Here is a 24113-nt window from a genome sequence, read left to right on the forward strand (position 1 = left end):
CACTTTTCAGGTGAACAGGTTAATGGAAGACGTATTGATTGATGATTGGTTGTTTGCATGCTAGGATTGGACTTGGACTTTATCATGGATCCGTGATTCATTGTTCCCGCTGTTGGGTTATGCTTAGGATCATATGCCATCTTTTGTACTCTCTTTTGTAAACGTTTGATGGTCGTGCTCATTATGCATTTTTGTATGATCCGGTATTTGAAATTAAATGATTTGTATGGATTTCCAATCCTTTTAATGCATCTAGACTTATCTCTACTTAATTTCCATGTCGTACTGTGCTTAGTATATAACCCTCATGATTCCGTCTTGTTGGGGTGTTACAGTATTGTTATCAAAATCACATATTTTTTAGATTGACAAGTCTATTCTATACCAATACTATAACTATAAATCACGTCACCTGTGTCTTATCAAGTACTAGAAAGTTATTATATTAATCTTTTACCTTAGGCTTGTGTCAATAACCACAATTTGAAGCCAAAATTTCACGTTCTGAAATACTTATGTCACCACCAAATTCTCACTCACGTTTTAAAGCCGGTCTTTATAGTACCTGCTTCTTTCATACTTCTTTTATTATTTATCAGTTTTTTCTTTTCAAGAACACCCCAAAAACACCTTCCTCCTTATAATACCACTTCTTCCCACTTTTTCAACTATTCATCCATCATTTTATTATTTCATTTTTCTTTTTCACAAATTAAACAAACAACAATTTTTATTAATAAAAATCATATTATAAAATAAACATGACATAAAAAAACAGATAAATTTAAAATTTTATTAATAATAAAAAATAAATATATGCAGTTTATAACTATCTTTATATGTATATGGTGTACAGGTTAAAATTTTAAACTTTAATAAATATTTTGTAAAAAAATTAAACGTTAAGGGGCTAAATTGAAATCTATATTAAATATTAATATATTAACTCACGTGATTGTCTTCTACAATTTCTTTTCCATTTACCTGCAACTTAAACATTATGATTTTTTTCTTTTTTCTTTTTAGTTTGCAACGGCTTTGACCAAGCGGACCCCACTTTCTCCCCAAAATCGCACGTCTAAAGTTGGAAGCACTGAGTTGGACGCAGGCCCGGACGCAGCCGTGCTAACAGCGTCCTTGTTTGGTTGTGCGTCGGACGCCGGAAAACACGCCTATAAGGAACGGCCTAAACGTTCTCACCTCACGTTCTCAGAACCTTAGGGACATTGAGCGTTCTGGACGCAAATTCTCGTGGTCGTCCTCTTTAAGACGTGAGAATTTGAGATTGTGTGATATCTACTTTTGTTTATCGTTTGAGAATTTGGTGAATGAGAGTATTTTTTGTTAGGGTAAAATTTTGATAGTGGAAAATGATGTGACGTTAATGTTGCAATGCATAACGTGAAAATTTAAGTTTCTTATTAACTTTTTTTTTTCTTTTTGTAATGTAAGGATCTTTCTTATATAACTCACTACTCCGCAATTATGGAGTAGTGTAACAACTACCATTAAATATAATATAAAATTGTTCCAATTTTTCCAATTAATGTTACCTTGTTTCATCCACATTTGTACCATAAGAATCCTATTACCTTAATTTTTTAAACACCGAATCAACCGTAAGCGATTTGTGCTTGAAAATTTTCTCGTTTCTAACCTTACTAAGACACTAACCCGAAGCGAATATTATTATTCTAAGTATCTTTCTTGACTTCTTCTCCAAACCAACTTTACCATCCAATTCAATTAGCTCTTTAACTGAAGACATTGCAAACGTTCCCACCTTACACCATGCACTCGTTTTATCTCATATCGCTCGTGCAGGGTTTCACAATATTCAATTATTCATGTTATTTCTTTATTTATTATACCTAATCAATTCTAGCTTTGAATATGTCACCGGCAATTAAAAAACACAAGTTCTGTATACTGCATGACCGAATTGAAGGTTTTTCTTTGAGTAGTCCTTTAGCAATTATCATAGAGTTCCATATATTTCATACATCAATTAGGACTGGTGGCGTTGTTACAATAAACACATGTATTTTTAGTGAGGAAAACATGTATCATTATAGAGGCAATTTCTAAAATATAATAGAGAAACTCACAAACTCTTATCTAAAAGATTGGTGTAGACCGTTCTCATATGATCAAATTTGTTGGTTTTATATAGTCTTTTGACCCGTAACTTGGCCACGAGTCATATAATATGCTGCTAGTTGCTTATTGTTATAAATTTTATTCTTTAATATTAATTTCCTTCGTCATGTAAAATGACACAAAATTGCGCATCTACTCGTATGATTACATATGCTAAATTAGCCTGACATGCTTTAACAAAGTTAATTGCAACGATATAGATTGGTCATAACAATCAAAGAATTGTTTATCCTCTTTTGGCACCAATGACACACAAAACTTATCTTTAATAATACGTTTTTGGTTTAAAATAGCAAATAAGATCATAATTCTATCCCTTTGTTTCAATACCATAATAAAGTTGACAACTGGGTTCTTGTGTAGTCGAAAAAAAAATAAAAAATAAATAAATAAAAACAAAAAGAAAGTGATTACGAAAGGAATGATGGATCCAAGTACAGTTGATACAAATATATACAAAAATATCTTTTAATTAATAAAATAAATAATACCTCTATCTATCTATACTCCCTTATAAAGAGTATTGGATTTCTTAAAATTCAGCACTTTTTTTCTTCCCAAAACACCCCTATTTAAATATAAAACCTTTATATACCGTCTTTTCCCTCATTTTTTCTAATCATTACACACTCTCATCGGACTTTATCACCCTCCGTCGTCGCCCTCCTTCTCCACCGCCTCCCTCGATCTCCACCACCGCCTCCCTTTAATATTGTCATCTTCTTCTAACCGCCGCAACGCGCGGGCACTATGCTCATTTAGGATAGTACAAAGGGGATTTACACAAGTATCTAAACTATAATCTGAAAAAAGTGGACCAAACGAGTTAGAACAATGTAAACAACATTCAAGATCACCAAGACTGTTAGGGACCACATGATAACTCAGATATTTCCTTCACATAATACAAGCAGAATATAAATATTTGTTGTTTATAATAGAAATGAAAAGAACTCATCAACATATGGTAGTTTGCAATTTTCTCTAATAAATAGTGTACTTTCATGAGCTCAGATGGTACTTTTATTGTCATAGTCTTTAGTAGGTTGATAAGTTGGGGCAAATATGATATATCATTTAACTCTGTAATAACATCTTATCAATAGCCCTGTAATGGAAGATGAATACCTAAAGTCGAATTACATAAGAATATAACGATAAATTAGGGCCCACCGTACGTTCTGATAATGGAGATTGGAGGAATATATAAGGGATGAATTTGTCTACAATGACCCACTTGACCATTTATATACGTTGCTAAATATTTCAAAACAGCCAAGAGCTTGTACCAAAATATATATTACAGGTGGGCCAAAAGGCCAATGCACAGATTAAATGAACCACAAGGCCACTGAACACAGTGCCTAACAAAGCCAAAGCACACATGAATGTAGACATATATGGACCAGCAATTTGTAGGTACAATTTGCCAAAAAATTTGGGAAAGAACCAGCAAAACTTTAACCTCTTATTCCTAATGATATATTACTTAACTAGTAAATACATATACATATCTGGGCAGTTGTGGGGTAACAAGGCATAACATGGTGTACCATGCATTATTAGACAAAAACAAGTAAACCAAGGGTCAAGAAGTCCGATAAAGAAACACCCCCACTAACCATATTCAACTACAAATAGAAAACCCACGAGCGACTTCCGTGCATTATCTCGAAACAGTGACAAGATAAGACCTGACAGAAAGTTGTTTCGCCTTTATCGCAAGTTCTATACAGCAAAACAAACTGCTTTTTGCATAAAGTTCATGGGCAAAGATAACATGGATCATAACCTCTAACCAACCAACACAATATAGGTGATAACATTAATAAGAGGATCCATTTGTACTTTATATCGACTTTTAGGATGTTAATATTATAAACTAAAAGCTGTTCAAAAAAAAAATTATAAACAAAAAGATTACCAATTTGAAGCTTCAAAAAACAAGAAACCTGCAACAGCAATGCCAAACCCAGTTATCCTGTGTAACAGTAAGAAAAGATATATGATAATAAATAATGAGTTGAAGCAATGTGCACGAAGTGAATCAAGAGGCTAAATTTGCACATCCAAAAGCAAATATGATCATTAATAATTCAAAAACAAATTATTAGTAAACTCCATGTGATTTAGTAAAAGACAGAGCTGTGTGGGGACGACCGAGGAGACCTGAAGGTCCATCACTAACATGATAGTGGAATGGTCACATATCACAATATGATGCATATATAAAGTGGGACATTATAGTTCAATATAGAACATCATATCGTAAGCCCAACAAAGTAGGATCTCAATATATAACTCTAGTTTAAAAGTGTCAACATTAAGGACAAACATAGTTACTCCTCTCTTATCCACAAAAGGATACACTTACTTTCTCAGTTACGCCATTATGTTCTGGTGGGTCTCCTAACTCAAAATTTTATAGGAAATGGGGAGCAAAGAAATCCCCATCGATATGGGTTTTGGATTTATCAACTATTCCAAAAAGTTCACTCTATCTAGGATTCCATCTGATCTAGGGTAAATCAACCCACAAACAATATGCAGCACCTCTGAGTTTAATATGTGTTCAATGTACTACCTAGTAACCACTATTTGGTCACGTAAGTGGTCATAACACTAAATGCTCATTGGTGGAGAATACGGATTTTGCTTAATCACTTGTCCTTGCGTATACGGATGATATTGGGTAGTAAAAAAAAAAAAAACCTTCAACTTCAAAAAATTAAACAAGATAAGCTGCAGCATTGCAGGCAAGTGGAGAATGTCATTTCCTACTTGACTGATACATCTAAAATGAACACATATTGAAAAGACAACATAAAACTACAATTCAATTCAATTATTGAATTCATTTCTTAGTAAAAGATTAGGTTTCTATTAAGGTGTTGCTCAAACTAAAAATGAAAATTCAATCATCTTGTACACAGATCATCCAGATGGACTTTTGGGGACCTACAACTTGATGAGAATATCTGAACAACAATGTCTAAGCTCAAACTGAATGCATGAGTCAGAACTCAAAAAAAAGTTGATGACACTGACTTCAAAGAAACATCCAGAAAAAGTTTATAAAAGCACATAGATTATGCTACTGAAAAACAATCACAACCATGTATGTAAAGTGTATATAAAGAAGGTAGGTCCTGCGTGGACCATTAACCTAGAAAGACGTTATTAATGTTCATCAGCAATACAACCTATCAAATAACAGTGTCAATTTGTCGGACTAATGTCATAAAAATCTGATTACAAGGCCGAGTACTCGCTACAAGGTCAGCGACCAAGGCGAGCTGAAAAATCTCTGAGCAAATAATTGTGTTAATGTTTCGAAACATACTTCTAGGTTCCTATAAACATGTCATACATTAAAAAAAGGTAAACAGGTGGGAATCCTCTGGTCCCACGTACCGTTTTGGTACGCAGAACGCACAGCGCATAGAACTCATGTCCGGTAAGTCACCATCCTCGCACATAATATTCAAATAAAAATTCCAATCCGATTACTCCCCGCCTAGGCCAATCACACGCTGCAAGGTATCCAACCACTCAAGTAGTGAGTTTTTCAAGTATGTGTCAGACTAATGATAAGGACGTCAATATGATTCGAGGGAACTCAGCCCAAAATAATATTTATGTGTTTACTATTTTTAATTTACCGTATGAGTGTTAACTATCTTCAATTGTAAAGATCTAGGGTTCGCCTTACAGCCACCAAGTAAAACTTCTTTTGTACCCTCAAACCTATGAACTTTGCTAAATAATAGTACGAATTGCGCATCAAACAAAATGTTATGATATATTATTTCTGGAAAGATCAGATTGTACAATGATAGTATGAGTTTACCCCTGAAGACAATAGTCCTAATGCTAATGCAAAAGCAAGGGTTCAGGTGACCCCAAATGGTAAGAAAAGCAACTGTCTTATTTTGTCAAGGCAGTTAACATTATAATACATTTGTTCCATACTTTATCCTTCTCTTATAACTCCTATGTTGATCATATCTTTCATGCTCGGCTACTTTCGTCTAGAAGAAAACCCTTTTGATGTACATAATCCACGTAGCAGATTCTCATCTCTCCGAATAACTCTCAACAAAAACGAATATATAGAATAATCATGTATGAGAAAGTGGAAGACCACCTGCTACATTACAACTTCTGATGAGACCAGCTCTCGATGTTGAAGTCATAGTTTATGTAATTACCGTAGGTTTTTCCCTTCCAGTGAACTCCTTTAGCTTTGACACACTTAAAGCCATATCTGACAAAATAGGCCATGTAATTTAGTGAACGACTTTAATCAACATGACATAAAACAACATAAGCAATAACCATATCATGAACAAACCTATCAGGGGCTTCAGTGCCACTTGGGCATCCAAGTCCTGTTTTGACACATCAGGTTCATACTGTTCTATATAAATTCTGACAGTTGCACCCGCTGACCCAGTCCCCTGTATATTTATACATATGTATTTGATGAACTTGAAGAGGCGGAAACTTAAAATAAACAAAGTAAAACTGTGTAAAAGAATAAATACCGATAAACGGAATATGATTCTTGACCCATCAGTGAAGACAAACCGAACACCTTGCTTTGAAGCTACACTCCCATCTACCTAGTGAATATTTAAGATATTTCAGCAAAACAACAGATGTGTGTTATGTTCAAGTAGGTCCCAGCAAACTTACAGGATCAGTGTAATTGAAATCATCTGCAAACTGAAGAGTATAATCTCCTGCAACAGTGTCGCGCTATAAGGTTCGGATACCCGGAATTCTCTTAAACTATAAACAGAAAACTCACCATACTTGTCCCCTTGTTTGCTTTTAGAAATCAAGTCTCTAAGATAATTGACCATTTCATTGGCTCCTTCAGACTCACATTCCTAGGCCCAAAAGCGATGTCAGAATGTAGCAATGGAAATGAAAGGTAAAGACAGAACAGATGATTACTTCATAGTCGTATCGAGAGAAATAGTTCCTGCCATAAATAGCCCAATGCTCCTTTACAATGTCAGAAACAGAGACTAATTTCTCTCCAGGTTTTGTGTTTTTGTTTCTGTATGCAATTATAGACAGCCAAGCTAAAACAGCCCTGTCAATAACATTATTCACTCATGCCAATAAAACTCCACAATACTTATAATCAGAAAACATATTTTCATTATGTGTAAACACATTTTGAGACATGTACCATATACCATCCTTCTCACGTATGTGGTCAGAACCTGTTCCAAAACTTTCTTCCCCACAAATTGACAAAGTTCCAGCATCCATCAAGTTCCCAAAAAATTTCCAACCAGTGGGAACCTGAAATCAATTGTTTTAATAGGAATAAATGACTCGTTATCCAAATAAAAGGTTATTGTCTAATGAACTACTGAGTGTCATGAATAAAACTACAGATTAAAATAATATAAAAAAAACAGATAACCTCGAAGAAAGGGAGATTCAATTTCTCAGCCACACGATCAAGAGCACCACTTGTTGGCATAGACCGTGCTAAACCCTACAAGTACCACAGCCTATGTAAATATCTATTAGCACAAGAAGATCAAAATAGTTGCGAAGCCTTTTTACCTTTGGACCACTCTGAAAGTAAGGAATAGCTTCTTGTGCGTTTGCTGCAATAATGGCAACAGAGTCTGAAGGAGTCACGAAAAATTGTCTACCAAGAATCATATTTCTATCACCATCTCCTGCAAAATCATTGCAATAGGAATTTCAGAATACGGTGTGTGTGCACAGATAAATTAAGCGCAAGCTGTTATCACTTATCGCTGCAACCTTACCATCACTTGCAGCTCCAAAATCAGGTCCATTGTCACTAAACATAATGTCAACTAAATCCTTTGCATATCTAATATATAAAATTAAGTTAGAACTGTTCTCTGAAAACTACTTCATGTTTGAAACTACATGAAAGCACACTAATAGGTGAATCCCTTACGTTAGGTTAGGATCAGGGTGACCATGACCAAAATCTTCTAAAGGCACCCCATTACATATGGAATCCTGCATGAGTATCCATTCAGTCAGGACTTTTAAGCAAGGCAGCAGTTATCCATGCAAAAGACGTTACACATATGTCACATACCGGACTAGCTCCAAGCTTATCTACAAATATTGGCTTTGCATAAGCACCTGTAACCGCATGCATTGCATCAAATGTGAGCCTGACAAAATTGATGATATCAGCTAACATATATATTGGTACATTAGCAATCATGAATAAGATAGAGGATAATAGAGGTTTGTACCTGAAGTCCGGCCGAGAAACCATACTTTTGATTAGTGAAAAATCAAAGACCTCCTGCAAAAAAGGCAAAAGAAATGATATGACATTTTAAGGAGCATACGTTATCAAAAATGCCTTGTTTGTTTCATTACCTCCATCAGATCCAAATAGTCAGAGACTGCATCAACTACTTCGACACTAAAGTTGCCATAATTGGTGACTCCAACACTAGAAAGATCAACGTCTGGAATATCTGCCAACTTTATTTCAGATATCTGAAGCATACTTGTTAAAATTAGAATTCAATCATAGAAACTTAAGAGAGCTGCTTTCTTGTAAGAGTAATGCAAGACGAAACATAATACTATCATACATATGAGATTCCAAATAATGACAAATGAATAAGCCCCGAACATACAACTGAAACTGGCAAGGAAAAAAAACTACAATAGTAAACATTGTAAGATGAACAGAAATGTGACAATGTCGACTATGACATATGTAGATTACACTATCAGGAAACTTTTGGGATCCCAAAACTCACCACTGTTACTGTCTATACAAAATTACTATGGTATTATTTGATACTTCAATAGTGAATGTGTTTCAGAAAGAAATCTACTCCCCTCCGCTTTAATTTTGAAAAAGAAAATTGACATAGAACACCGCTTTCATTTTCTGGTTTTTAGTTTTTACTAACGACAAGATATGCCGAGTATAATCAGCAAATCTTACTCTCTCTCTCTCTCTACCCTTTCTGCCCAAATAATTAACCTTGCCCCCATCTTACCGTCACCATCAAACCTTGCCTCCTTGGTTGCTGGTTTTTCACCGGTGGTCAAAGGGGCTCTCCCTCGTTTTCCTTGTCTCCTCTTCTTTACATACACTTTTTTCATTGATTTTATCAATCATGTCAAAGTTGCTTTGTTGCAGGTTATGTTTCAGATTTTTCGCTTTTTCAGTAGGTGTTTTGAGGGTGTTTAGAGGGCCGTTTTGCTGGTTAGTGTTGCAGTGGTCAAGCAGAGGTGGATGAAGTTGTGGGGGGGCAGGTGCAGTGGTCAGGTAGTGTGAATAGGTTCAAAGAGTTGGTTGGTCATTATCATGGTGGTTTAGATCATGGTTTCTTAGTTCGGGTCAGGAAGGTTTTCGTCAGATACATTTTTATCGTAGGGAAGATGGTGGTTCCCAAAGGTCAGTAACGTTTTGGTTGTTGATCAGGTCAGGCATATTTAAAGGTCAGTTTATAGGTCATGGATTCATGGTTCAGAAGTGAGTTTGTGGTTGTGGTAATGGGCAATATTGCCGTATTCGTTTGCAGGGGTCGAGGTTAAAGGTCAAGAGCAGTCTTTTAACAAAGGTTTTTGTACTTAGTGGCGTTCAATATCCCAAGGTATTTTCAGTCGACTGTTCCCACATTTTGCAATGCCACCCTCGGTCCGATTGTGTGGCAGAAATTGTTTGGTTTTAGAATCAGTTTGGTTGGTAGTCTTGTGATAGTGTCAATGTAACTCTAGCTTCTTGCTAGATTTTATTTATCTATATAATATATAGTTTCCGTTCAAAAAGAAAAAGAAAAAAAAAAGATAAGATTAGTCATAACTGATTATGGTAGACGCAGAGTACTGCTAGCTTTAATATTCTATATAATTTGAAGTTCAAAACACTTGAGCATCCAAGCTCGTAACCATGTCCCAGGTTTAAACTAAGGAAGGAGCAAAATCATATAAATGTTGTCCCAACAAAAAAAACTATATAGACAAGTACTAATCAAGTTCAACACAGACTCAGTATATCAACAACGTGGAAGGTTTCAAGTAAATTCTACTCACTTGCTACTTCGAAGGAAATGGAAGTAAGATCGGTGTGCTATACACACTAGTTTCCCAACAAATAATTATTCTCTACATGACAGCAGACCCATAGAATTAAATACTTGCATAATTGCTTTCATCCAATACCTAAAAATAATGGTTTGGATTTTGCTTCTGAATTAATAAACAACATAATTTGGTGTTAAGACTAATTGTACTTGTCACATCTTATTTCATTGAAGGATTCAAGTTTGCATTATGACTTGGTGATCAGGATTTGGCTTCTCGCAGTGCTATGTCAATGGTGTAATAGCTTTGCTCCTACACTCGTAAGTAAGATCACGAGTTAAAACTATTCACTGGTTCAAGCTTATTCTGATTAATAAACTGGTGGAAAGACTTTTAGGCAACGGTTCAACCAACCTTAAATGCAGATGGTGGCTCTTCGATCTTGAATTCTATTCTCTTTTTTTTCATTAAATATTGTTAATCTATCTATTTTCGTTTGTTTTTTTCATGGATTTGTATGCCAACTCATGCAATTATACTAGCGTACATTGAAAAAAGTTATTATCATTGAATCTTTGGCTAAGTGATACGAACCCATCCCATAATAGGCTCGTATCATGCCATAAGCTAGGTGTAGAACTCAATCCCAAAAGCTAGTTCAAAGGAGAAGGGGACAACTTGACTTATAAACACCAACCAATCCCATACTTGGCCGATGTGGGATCATATCACTAAGTTAGTTGAAATACATGCCACTAATTAAAGCCAAAACTCAAAGATAAATTCAAGCATATATCATATACCCCGTCATGAATATTAACAGAAATTCCACGTAGAGTTGCCAGATAAATATTAGCAAATAATAACATTTTATTTAGTGGAAATACTCTAGTCTAAATTACTTAAGTTCTCACAGTCACATAGAAATTGTTGTTTGCTTTGGTGTAGTAGACTCACCTTTTTTCACTGGTGAGGGTTGTCCAAAACATTTTGTTTGAGTTGAATGCTTCTACCAACTACGAAGTCAAGCATTTGTAGGTTTTTAGGAAAGATGGAGTAGAAGATAGCTCTATGACAATTGTAGTTACTCTCATAGTCTCATGTGGAAGTACTTTAAAAGATAACAAAGAGGCTAATTAGTAATTTTATAAACCAACAATATGTTTATCTCAGATGTCTCACATTGGTCATTATACTACGATCCATCTCCAACATATGTACCAAGACACAAAAACAGAATTTGGTGTGAATCACAATTACTTAATATAAGCAGGAAAATTATTAATCTACAAAAATAATATTATTATTAAAACAGTTCATTGAGATCTTTGCAATGATTGCCATACTGTACATGTTCTATTAAGTTTTTTCTATTATTTGTCTATAAATTCCATCAATGGGTTAACTTTTAGTTTTTAATAGCTGACTTTATAAAACCACGTCTTATATGTATATAATGTTGATCAATTATTGTATAAACTAAAGACATAATGAATTAGAGATGTGTACCTGATCATCCAGAAGCCGTAGAGGGAAGATGACAATGACTCGGTTGAGGGTCGGGTTCCCGTTTAGGGTATGCACTAAGGATGGGGTTTTAGGTGGCAGAGATAAGGTCACAAGAGTTTTAGAGAGAATATAGAGGGGTGATTTATGTTATAGTGTTAGGCCCCTAATGATCTCTATATATAAGCACACCCAAGGGGAAACCCTAATTAATAAGTATGGTAATTACGTCCATCAAATAATTACCTATTAATTAGTTATGGGTAATTATGTCATTGATCATTATAATTAGATAAATGATTATAAGGGCCACATATATAAATATATATAAAATATATATTTTATTCTTACATTCTCCCACTTGGCCGAGTAATTATTTATAATGAGTATTAGATTAGCCTCATCAGAAGTTAATACACATTTTAATTTTAAACCAGAACTGTAGCAAACAAATACAGTCGTTGAGTCAGTAATTCAATTCATGACCCCCATTAATCATACTACAATCCCAAATTTAAAACTTAAGTTAACATTAGGATCAGATGACAAATAAGCCTTAATATTGATTTGTATAATTAGTGTCTATACGTCATTAGGCTAGCAAAACGTATTTAGAGACGAACAAATCTAAACAGGAGGAAAAATTCTTAGCTAATCATTCATAGTACGATATGCAAGTCATCAGTAACACCTGTCTTTGTTATGAGCTCTTAGAAAAGACTTATAGCGGATAGACCTTTAGTTATAGGTACCTTAAGCATATCATGAATGTATTCAATACAAGTATTTAGTTTCCTCTACTTGTTCAAACTGTTACTGTTTGAAAACAATATTCTCATATTGAATCTAATGCAGCTCCTCTCAAACTGTTACTGTTTCAGAAATTGGGATAGCTGACTTTAATCACAATAAGTCTTCAACATGTTACTAATATGGAGTCACTTATGAGTCAACTGATAAATTTCCAACAACATTCTATGGCCAAACATATGTGATAATAACTTAGGTTGATAGCAGTTCCTTATGACTCTTCCATAAGATAATTATGTCTGCTGACATAAGGATGTGCCCTGAAATTAACATTATGTTTCTTCTGAATAAGACGAAAATAAGAGTTCAAAGTAGTCAATCAGATTTAATCTTCTCATTTCCTTTTATAGTTCAAATTATAGTCTTTCGTTTCTTATAGATATTGAAATACTTTCTAAGATGCTTTATCATAATTTAGACCAAAACTATACTTATATTAGTCTAGTGATCCAGCAATGTAATCAATATCTAAACGAGTTCAGACTTGAACATACATAAGGCTTCCAACTAATGAAGCATATATAAGGCTACTAAGCATATGGAAATAATCTCATTTATCCTATTAGCCTCTAAAGAGAGCAATATTGTATGTTACACTTATAAGGATCTACTAAGTACAAAAGCTTATGGGAAGAAAATAATATCCCGTCAGATCTATCATGTCAAATATGAGTTACCATTACTTTGACATTATGTAACATATACTTGTCAAAAGAATGTCATCTATATAAGGACAAGTTTACATTATTTACTCCCACTCATCTTTAGGTAGGTACATTAATCCACTTGAATACCCATGAAAAGAATTTCATTAGAATTTCATCAAAATCCACTTACATCAACACATATATGGATTTTATTGACTTACAGGCTAAGTGTTCTTCATCTCAGTTAAGAATTATAAGGAACCTTTATGAACATGTAAGTTATGAAAGTTGTTTTAATATCCATCTAATGTAGCTCTAAATCATAATAAGCTACTGAAACAACACTGATCCTCAAAAAACCTTGTAAGACAGGCAAGTAGGTTCTTTGATAACTTATATCCTCTTGAGTTAAGTCATTATGCAATCAATCATTCTTTTAAAATAATAACGTTTTCATTCAAATTTAGTTTAAGTTATGAACACCTTTAAGGTAGTTCAACCAAATTCCAAACGTTATACTAATTTATGAGGTTAAGATGCCAATAATAGCTTTATGACATGTAGAAGATTGATTATTGCTAACGGCATAATTAGAAGAGGTAGAATCAGTAAACTTTCCAATATCCATTTCAACTTTAATCAGGTAAGGTATATAATCATCAAGGTTAGTAGATCTTTTGGATCTAGATTGATGAACCTCGTGGTTGATTATTGGGTTTATTAAAATTTTAGATTTATAGATTAGCTCTTGGTTAATTCTCAGATATATTAGGAGCAACATTTATTTCTAAGTGTGTAAGAGTTGGTAAAGTCTGGTAGACAAGAAGTGTAATCGGAGTTAACTTCGGAGTGAAATTTAATGAGTCTCTCCCCCCGCCTCTTGTACTTCTGGAAAGTCCAAATCATAACTTTACTACTCCCCATTAAGCTTAGAAATCCTTAAAAATTCAGCATGCTTAGGGTCAACATTATATTAAGACCAAAACAAAATCTAATAGAGAAACAACTTAATGATGTTTATAACTTTATATCATTTTCTCTTATTGAGGATTACATGAGGTTTTATGTAAGAAATCTAAGTTTGCCCATATTCAATTAGGTAACAATTAAACTTTGTTAGGAGTAATATTGGTCTATTGGATACTAAGGAGACAAGTCGTTATAGAGCAATATCATGCACAAGAGGTGTATTTCAAGGTAAGATTAAATTGTCATTTCCCCACCTCTTGAAACTTTTGCAAGTTATAATCAGGATACGTAATGCTCCCACTAATCTCTATGATCCCTAAGAACTTAGTATGAGAAATTTCAAATGATACTGTGATGTGGGAAACTATACATATATGTTAGACTTCATTATCTTATTGTCTTGATTTCATAAGAAATTATAAAGGACAAATTTAGAAGGAAGCATAGTAAATATATATGAATAGATTTCTATAAGACATTTGATCATTGGTCGCTAGATACATTAGATACAAATTATGTTTGAATATTCCAATTTGGGATAAGCTCCATTAAGTTTGATGAGATAGAACTCATGATGAAAGCTCACTAATTCCTTTAACCATTTGCAACTTAAGGCATTTAACACATGCTTAAAGTCAATAAGAATGAGATTTGATTAAGAATTCATCCTTCGTCATGATTGCTCATGAATTTTGATCTTAATGGATGAAATTCATGTGTCTCATTGTCCTTTTGCTAAATTATTCATTTTCATGATAACAAAAAGGTGTGAAATTGCATTATATCAGCTAGTGCTATGCTAAGGGTTTCTATCCAGAAAGTGATAACCAATAAGATGAGTGTTTAAGCTAATAGTGACCGGGTTTTGGGTCATTTAAACCATGTAACTGTCAAATTTATAGCCTTAGTATTGTACTATATTCAGGGTAAATTTTGGTAAGGAAACACATATAACTAAATTTAATGCAACATGTATTAATTGAAATATTAATATTAGCAGACTTAAGTATCATTAATTTATATCTAGTTATCTAAGCCAGCTACTTCCTTAGATAATGGATAGTCATATTGCTCATGCCTACGCTATTGGCATAATCGTGCAAGGTGACTTTCCTTTCGAAAGAACTTAGTTTCATGCCATTCTTTTCCTGTACGAATATTGCTATCAACAAACTCATTTTCCTTTGGTACTTCTGAGTCTTATTGTTGATTTTAAGGCATCTAATCGTACTAATGGAAAAGTCATTATTTAAGACACTAAGAAGCTTAACTGATTTCCATGTATAAGCCCTTTAATTTAAGGGACATGACATTATGTATTAGGATGTATTCACATATGATACTTAACTAATTTAGAATTTGTATTTGCATGAGTTTTATGAATTATTTTGATTCTTCCATTTTCACAGAAAACACATTAGTCTGTGAATTTAATAATATGGAATAGCTCACCTGATAGGAATCACGAAAGGAGTTCTTGTTTAATATAAGAGACATAATTATTGACTTATCCCACTTCTTATGCTCAAGTAATCTTCCATAATACTTTATCAGAAGGAGCAATGGGTGTCATGTCTTAATGGAAAAACAAGACTCAGTAAGAGCAAAATCTATTGAAACTTGTGATGAAGCAAAAAATACTTTAGATTTTGTAATTAGAGTGGATTAATGTTGAGATTTAAAGTTATAAAAGAGTCTAACAGGGCAAAACGAAGTGATATTATTCTACTATAACACCAAAATAGTAGACTAAGTAATATTCTACTTAAATAATTGCGTTCACTTTGGTTAGTAACAATTACCTAAGCATTAGGAATAACATGTGCAAGATAAATGTAACACATCACCTTTGGGCAGAAGCGAAACATATAAGTTTAGTGCACATGTGAAGTTTGCCAGACATGAATGTAACACATCAGCTTTGGCCAGAAGTGAAACTTTCAAGTATTTAGAGCAGATATCATGTATATGTCAATAAACAAAATTTGATTAATATGCAACATAAGTACAACACATCACCTTTGGGCAGAAATGTGAAATTCATGCATATTAAACTAATATCATATGTGTGTCTACATCAAGATTATAATGAACGATGTAAGAACATTAGGCCACACATTTATATGACTGAGTTTGTTCTTTGTGTTAGACATATACATATCATGACAATGCTTAATTATACTAAATGACAGTGTAAGAGTAGCACATCACCTTTGGGCAGAAGTGATACCTTGATAAGGTCATTTGGTTAAGCTAGGTAAAATCAATCAAATGAATAAGTTGAATGATTTTGAATGAATTAAAAAAACATGATATTAAGGTATTATGAAACAATTTAACCTTAACACTTATTTGGCACTAAATGTGTTCCCACAAAAAGATATTGAGTACACAGTAAAATTAAGTGCGCGGAAAAAGTTCATAATGTAATGAGAAAGATTTATGGATGTGATAAAATTTCAATTTTATTAAATATCTCCAAGATTTATTTTTGCAACTTAAAAATTATAAAGTAAATATGATTTTCAAAACTTGGGGATAAAGATTGAAATTTAAGGAAATAGTAGAACATCCTAATTCAATCACAATGTTTAGGTGATTGATCCTAATTGATTTCGATAAAACATGAGGATCTCAAAATAATATATCATATTCAAGATCAAACTACGAAATCTTATGACTTTCTTATAAACATTAGGATGAACATCATGTATAAGTTATGAACACGAAGAACTGATCGATGATGATCATCAATTTTATCAGAACACGAAACCAAAATTCTAATAATTATTGATATCGAATTAAGCGGGAATGTAAAAATAAGAGTAACATTAATGACATCTATTCACAAGAAGTAACAAATAAAATAAGGAATGGAAACATAAGATTCATTGTTACTGTTATCGACAAAACACCTTTTTGTATATGAATAAAAATAAACCAATTTCTTTTCGGACGGCTTATAAAAAAAAAATACAACAAAAGCAATGAACGAACATCAATTCATTATTCATGCACCGTATAATTATTTTATTATCAAGTTAATCACACAAAACATTGATTTAATTGTTTCGCAACCACAACGATGAATAATATTCATGCACCGTATAATTATTTTATTGTCAAGTTAATCACACAAAACATAAATTTAATTGTTTCGCAGCCGCAACGATGAATAATGAGAAACTTGATTATTCTGTTTTTACTAATTCCAGATCTTAGTAAAACCGAACATAATTGATTCAGCAACATAATAATGCTCTGATGCCACATGTTGATCAATTATTGTATAAACTAAACACATAATGAATTAGAGTTGTGTACATGATCATCAAGAAGCCATAGAGTGAAGACGACATGACTCGGTTTAGGGTTGGATTCCCATTTATGGTATGCACTAAGGATGGGGTTTTAGGTGACAGAGATAAGGTCACAAGAGTTTTGGAGAGAATTTAGAGGGGTGATTTATGTTATCGTGTTAGGCCCCTAATGATCTCTATATATAAGCACACCCAAGGGGAAACCCTAATTAATAAGTATGGTAATTACGTCCATCAAATAATTACCTATTAATTATTTATGGGTAATTATGTCATTGATCATTATAATTAGATAAATGATTATAAGGGCCACATATATAAATATATATATATATATAAAATATATATTTTATTCTTACATATAATAATAAAATAGTTTAACTGAATCAAACTACTATGTAAATCCAAGTTACCTAGTTAAAAAATAAGATGATATACGAATTTGGTGTATACAATGGAATTGAAAGTAACTAAGGCCAAGCATATACTCCGAGAATATGCTCTTTATACACCAAATTATTTAAATACTTAAGGTGCATACATTTGAGATGCTATCAGTGATTAGACATAAAAGTCTTGCATTTTCGTCATTTCTGATGTCATATAGTAACGCATGTTCTCAATTCTTCACGTTAGTCGTCATAAAAGTATAAAACCCTTTTACTAACTTTGATGACTCCATAGATACAGATCAAAGTATAATGACTAATTTGGAACTTTGAGATAAGTGTGTTGCTGCTTTCTGACGTTAACCATATGACAAAACTAATACAGATTTGTGGGTACAAGGGTTTTTACCCTAGTTAACCTTTGTAACATCATAAAAAATTGCCTTTCCAAAGATGCATTTCAATTAAGCTTTACTTCAAGATATATTTCTCATCAACGGTAACAATAAATGCACTTACCTAATGTTGGAAAAATGTCAGTTCTAACACACGAATCATACTGCACATTTATACTGATCTTCTTAGATAAATGTCAAAAATGAGAAGTCAATAGCATGCACGCCATGATGCATGAACGAACAAACATAGACATAAGAGATATCAAACAGATAAAAATGTTCAAATAGAGAAGATAACATACCGAAAGTGTGTTCCCATAAATCATATCAGTGATTGACTCAGGAGCAGGTTGCCCACTGCTGTAATTGAACTGCAAATGAACATGTGTCACGATATGTACATCCTAATAATGATCACTCATCTTCTATCAGAAAGAGTATATACTGGATTAAACCATGGAGTTTAAAACTGATGCCGAATTGCCAATGTTATACAAGAAATAAGTACATGTTAATATATTGAAAACACAATCCCATGATGCACGACTGATGAGCAATTATTATATAGACTTTTCTCGCACTAGTTTTGGCCATTTTGAGTGAACTTATCATACTTAATGGCATGTATATGTGATTTTAGGTTCATTGCTCCTGGCATGAAGGAAAACGACAAGAAATGGTGATAAAGGACTTAAAGGAAGATAAATGATGGTTCGATTCGGGTCGAGATTCAAGACTTAAGATGAAGAAACTTGTATCTACATGAAGCCTATGACTATGTGTTAGTATTTCGGGCATAACTTCTTCGTACAAACTCCGTATCTGACGAGTAAGCTTTCCACGGAAAGGCGAGAGAAAGATCTACAACTTTCGTGTTGAATGCAAAGACCAGCGCTGCTCACCTGAAGCTCTAGCGCCGCTGGAAGTGATCCTGTAACTCACCAGCGCCTCTGGGACCTCGCCAGCTAGGGTTCTTTCCGAAAACCTACTTTGGGGCTGCTTCCAGGGTATTTTTATCAAATCTAATCCCTCGTAACACCGCCATATCATACAGAAGATCGGACATCGATTCTCTACAACATTATCATCATTTAGATTGCTATTTCATTGTCGGTACATTATGAATTCATATATCTTTCTTCAATTATGAATAGCTAAATATTTAATCATCTACTGATATGAAGTACATGATTATGTGATGGTTGTATATTATTGTGACTGCAGCTAGTGTTTTGTCGTGATCTTAATGTATTGATTTCTTATTAATTATTAATGTCTTGTTGATTGGATGATCGCGTTTTTAATGGTATTAGATGCATAATAATATGATCTTCATTGTTTGGTAAACGATTGCTTAATTCATGGTATGATAAACTACAAGATAATATTAATAGGAATCAATGTGTAAATAGTTTGGTAAACTAGTAGACAAAATTACTACTGTATTAATTTATGCAACCGAAACATGTTATGGATCTGATTCGAGGTAGATGACTTTTAATCTTTCTTTTAAAAAAAAACTCTTTTCGATTAATTCCTCAGAAATTACTAACTTTATTTATTTTTACTAACTGATTTTAAAAGCAACGTGACAACTCCGTCACAAAACCCCCAAACCAATCTTAGTATTACTTAATCTCGCTTAGTTCTTAAACATAGTCCCTGCGAACGAACCTGGTCTTACCTAATAGCTATACAGCAAACAAACGGATCCATTATCTGTGAGTGTGTGTTTAGTTTGGTATTTCTTTGATTTTATAAATTTAAAAATTTACTGCTTTTCATTATACACAAACGACACATCAATGACTAATAATTATGAGTATATGAAATGAATAATAGAGAACTAGTCACCTTGATGCCCCAGTCATATTCAGGCCCACCAGGATTATGGCTTGCACTCATTATAAAACCTCCATTTGCCTGCAAATTGACAACTACGAGTATGAATTGTATTTTCATTTAAGATCATACAATAAGAGAGAAAATATTGAACACTTGCCTTTCTCTTCCTTATAATAGCAGATACAGCTGGTGTCGACAAAATACCTTCCCTTCAATGAAAGTATTATAAGGTCATGATCCAGCAATGACAAAGCAATTTCTATCATTTGCACCAGCATTTTAAAGGTATTATTAGGTCACGATCCCAAGTCATTTAACTCTGACTTCACGACACATGATTTTCAATCAAAACATTGAAAGGGGACTAACAGACATGAAAACATTATTAGCAGAAACTGATCCTTGTTTCAAGCAACTCTAAAATCCTGAGTCATTTAAATCGAACTTCACAGATTAGCTTTTGCAAGCAAAAACATAGAATTCCTACTTAAAGATTACGAAAACATTACCAACGGAAGCTGATCCTTCCTACTTGTTTCAAGAAACTCAAAAGACCTATACTAACAAACAGTAAAGACTATTTTTTAACCATTTTACGCATAAGAATTATGTTTTCAAACAAATATTACTGTATATTTTTTAACCATTATGTGCTAAGTGAATTAAGTGGCAGAATAATTATATATTGTCTGTACTGATTAAGTAATACATAGATAATTGAGTATATTTTTGTTTATTAAGTAGAAAAAGAAACATTTTATTGACTTAATGGGTTAAGTCTTTTAGTCATTAAGTCCATTAAGCAGAACATAAAGAGGGCCTTAATTGCTTAAAATACTACATTCCCCCGTGTTTCCATTTAAAAATTCTAACATTGCAACAAAAACATCTAAGATTATTATAAATATAAAGAAACTCACTGGCCAACCAATATTTTACCAACTCCATTCCCAGCTGCAATCTTAATAATTAACTGCATTAAAAATCCGTTCATTGTTTAGCATATCCGGCTCACAACTCAACTTTAGTTACTAGAAATATGTGCTTGAAAATGCATCAAAATATAGTTCAAAATGTATAGTATGTATCCAAATTTAAATGTTACTTTCAGGTTTATCCAACTTTCATATAATACTATTGTATGTACCTGATATTTACATGGATGCCATGTCAACAGAGGTACCACGCATATACACTACTTTTATATATGTAAGTTTTCTAAATTGGATACATACAATAAATTTTGGACTAAAGTTGAAAACGTTTCCAAACACGTAACCATAAATAAAACACAGATAAAACGAACCAACCTGTGCAGCTTCTTTGTTAAAGTACCGACCATCACCTCCTAATACTAGCAATGCATCCTTATAATCCTCCGGTGGTAAGGAATTAAACAACGCCTACTTACAAAAACAAAACACATAATAAAATTAAAAGATCTCACAATTATAAACCAAAACATACACTTTATGTAATATCCAAACCTGAATCCAGTTTGCTAGGTAATTCTCTTCCATAAACACTTTAACCTTAAATCGAAATCAGAACAAAAACTAACTTTAGAAAATTTAACAAACACAAAGACTCGCACATCAAATAAATTTACATACATATTTATATAGGTAAAAGATTTCAAACATGGAGAAGTATGTAAGTTGAAAAGGTCTCTATATGGACTAAAGCAGTCACCGAGAGCATGGTTTGGCAGATTCACACTAGCAATGAAAAAGTATGGGTACAAACAAAATAATTCTAATCATACTTTGTTTCTCAGTCATAGAGGAGATCGTGTAACTTGTTTGATGATCTATGTTGATGACATGATTATCACCGAGAATGATGAAAGTGAAATTAAGAAGTTAAAAGAGGGGTTATGTGCCGAATTTGAAATGAAGGATCTAGGAAGACAGAAGTATTTCCTTGGAATTAAGGTGTTAAGATCACAGCAGGGGATATTCATTTGTCAGAAAAAGTATATACTCGATCTTTTAGCGGAAACAAGGATTATTGATTGTAAGCCGGCAGATACACCTATGGTCATTAATCAGAAATTGTATATGAAAATAGACGCTGAACTTGCTGATAAAAACAGGTACCAACGAATGGTAGGGAAAACTGATTTATCTGGCTCATACTCGTCCAGATATAGCATATGTTGTTGGAGTAGTAAGTCAGTTCATGCACTAATCTCAAAAAGAGCACATGGATGCAGTTTTAAGAATTATCAGATACCTCAAAGCAGCCTCAAAACAGTAGAACTGCTGGTCATGGAGTTTTGTTTAAAGCAAACGGTCATCACAATATTCCAATATATACCGATGCTGATTGGGCTGGAGACAAAGGAAACAGGAGATCGACGTCAGGATATTTCTCTAAGGTAGGAGGATATCTCGTTACATGGAAGAGTAAAACAAAAGGTTGTCTCTTTGTCGAGCGCTGAAGCTGAGTTCCAAGGTTTATCTAAGGGCTTAACAGAAGCATTATGGCTAAGGAAACTTGTGACATAATTAGGATTTGCCCCTAAAGAAAGTATCCAGATTATGAGTGATAATGAAACAGCTATACAAATCTCAAAAAATCCAATACAACATGATAGAACCAAACATGTGGAGGTTGATAGGCATTTTATCAAAGAAAAGCTCAAAGGTGGGATAATTAAGTTACCGTTTGTTAAATCAGAAGATCAACTTGCAGATATTCTTACTAAAGCAGTAGGAACAGCTATGTTTAACAAATGTCTGAGCAAGTTAATGTTGGTGATCTTACTATTCAACTTGAGTGGGAGTGTTAGAAAGAAAGAAAAGATTCTGGATCAGAATAAATCATCATCACTTCCAAAGATAAAAGATTTCAACTTGGAGAACAATTCATTCAAATATCTCGGCATTTATACATTTCCATATTTATAGCATAGAATTCTTGTATAAATAGGGATCAATTGTAATCATTCTGATCATCAATAAGAAATCTTACAATTCCCTTTATTCACTATTGACAGTATATATACATATACATTAGATGAACTTTGACTAAAGTTGAGCACATTTTCGAGCAATTTACTATAACTTTATATCTATATAAAAATAGCAATAGATATATAGATATACCTTTTTACGGAGACCACTAGTACCGGTTTTCTGACCTTCAATTGGCTTAGTAGGAATTGTATTAATCTGTTCAAATAAAAAAATAAGAAATTAAAAATAAGAAACTGAAAATGTGTAATTTATAGATATAGATATACAGATACATATATTTAACCTATAAGAATTGTAACAATCAGTTCATATGTAAAAAAAAACGGAAAATGTGTACGGCTAGATATATAGATACAGAATTTTGTATCTATATATATGTAATGTAAAAAGGAATTATATAAATAGCTATACCTTTAGATGAGGAGAATCGGTGAAAGTAGTAGAAGAAGCATTGATAACTGGAAGTGATTTTACCGGAACTGATTTTGATTTGTGAAACGACGGCGTTTTGAGGAAAGAGAAAGAAGCGGCGGCGGCGGTGGTGGAGAATGGGCGGAGGGATGGAAATGAGAGAATAGAAGGAGTTAATGCAGCGGCGGAGATCATCGCCATTGCGACGGCGGAGGGAGGTGAGCGTGTGTAAAGTGAGTGAGTGAGTGAAGTGAATTGAAAGGAGTGTGTTGGGAATTGAAAAGAGGGAAATGAGTGACTCCTGCCTGCCACATGTTTGATGAAATGAGATTAGATGTCGTTATGTGAAAGGAGTTGGCGCCCAGATCACGGTATTTTTTTTATTTTTTTTTTTTGTTGAAACCCGCCAATTTCACGTGAAGAGGAGCATATGCGTGTGATTAAAGGATACGTGTTACCTTTACATCATCATCAATGTTTATATTGATTGATGTAGATGTAGATATAGAAGATTTGAATAGATTTTTAGGGTGAAAAGTGTCATTGGCATCAGAAAAAAAAATAATAATCGTAATTTGGTATGCAGCATCTTTACTTGTTTGCTTTTGAC

The 24113-nt window shown here is 33.3% G+C and overlaps 1 protein-coding gene and 1 long non-coding RNA gene across 2 annotated transcripts; one reads left to right on the top strand and one right to left on the bottom strand.

Moving 5' to 3' along the window:
* The first annotated feature begins 452 nt into the window (after positions 1-452).
* LOC122590170 lies at positions 453-1425 on the top strand. Its single transcript, XR_006322412.1, has 2 exons — positions 453-561; positions 1027-1425. It is a non-coding gene; the product is annotated as an uncharacterized LOC122590170 (long non-coding RNA).
* A 4511-nt stretch (positions 1426-5936) lies between these two features.
* Positions 5937-23786, bottom strand: LOC122586521 (phosphoglucomutase, chloroplastic). Its single transcript, XM_043758506.1, has 22 exons — positions 23504-23786; positions 23222-23287; positions 21599-21643; positions 21422-21514; positions 21032-21084; positions 20269-20320; positions 20121-20189; positions 18569-18637; positions 8560-8682; positions 8430-8482; positions 8267-8345; positions 8120-8184; positions 7962-8029; positions 7750-7868; positions 7604-7678; positions 7364-7479; positions 7123-7264; positions 6974-7055; positions 6859-6905; positions 6708-6785; positions 6515-6620; positions 5937-6427 (listed from the first exon to the last, which is right to left on the bottom strand). The coding sequence occupies exons 1-22, from the start codon at positions 23702-23704 to the stop codon at positions 6360-6362; spliced, it is 1869 nt and encodes a 622-aa protein (XP_043614441.1). The 5' UTR covers positions 23705-23786; the 3' UTR covers positions 5937-6359.
* Positions 23787-24113: the final 327 nt, after the last annotated feature.

Source organism: Erigeron canadensis, chromosome 2 (assembly GCF_010389155.1).
Source record: "Erigeron canadensis isolate Cc75 chromosome 2, C_canadensis_v1, whole genome shotgun sequence".
Taxonomy (NCBI): domain Eukaryota; kingdom Viridiplantae; phylum Streptophyta; class Magnoliopsida; order Asterales; family Asteraceae; genus Erigeron; species Erigeron canadensis.

Bases quoted from the DNA above. Each gene is read 5' to 3' on its own strand.
- LOC122586521 (XM_043758506.1), bottom strand. From the start codon at position 23,704: ATGGCGATGATCTCCGCCGCTGCATTAACTCCTTCTATTCTCTCATTT. The intron at 20,190-20,268 runs GCAAGTGTTCAA...GTCAATTTGCAG, and splicing joins CTATTATAAGGAAGAGAAAG to GCAAATGGAGGTTTTATAAT. The intron at 8,483-8,559 runs GTAATGAAACAA...CCTTTTTTGCAG, and splicing joins ACTATTTGGATCTGATGGAG to GAGGTCTTTGATTTTTCACT.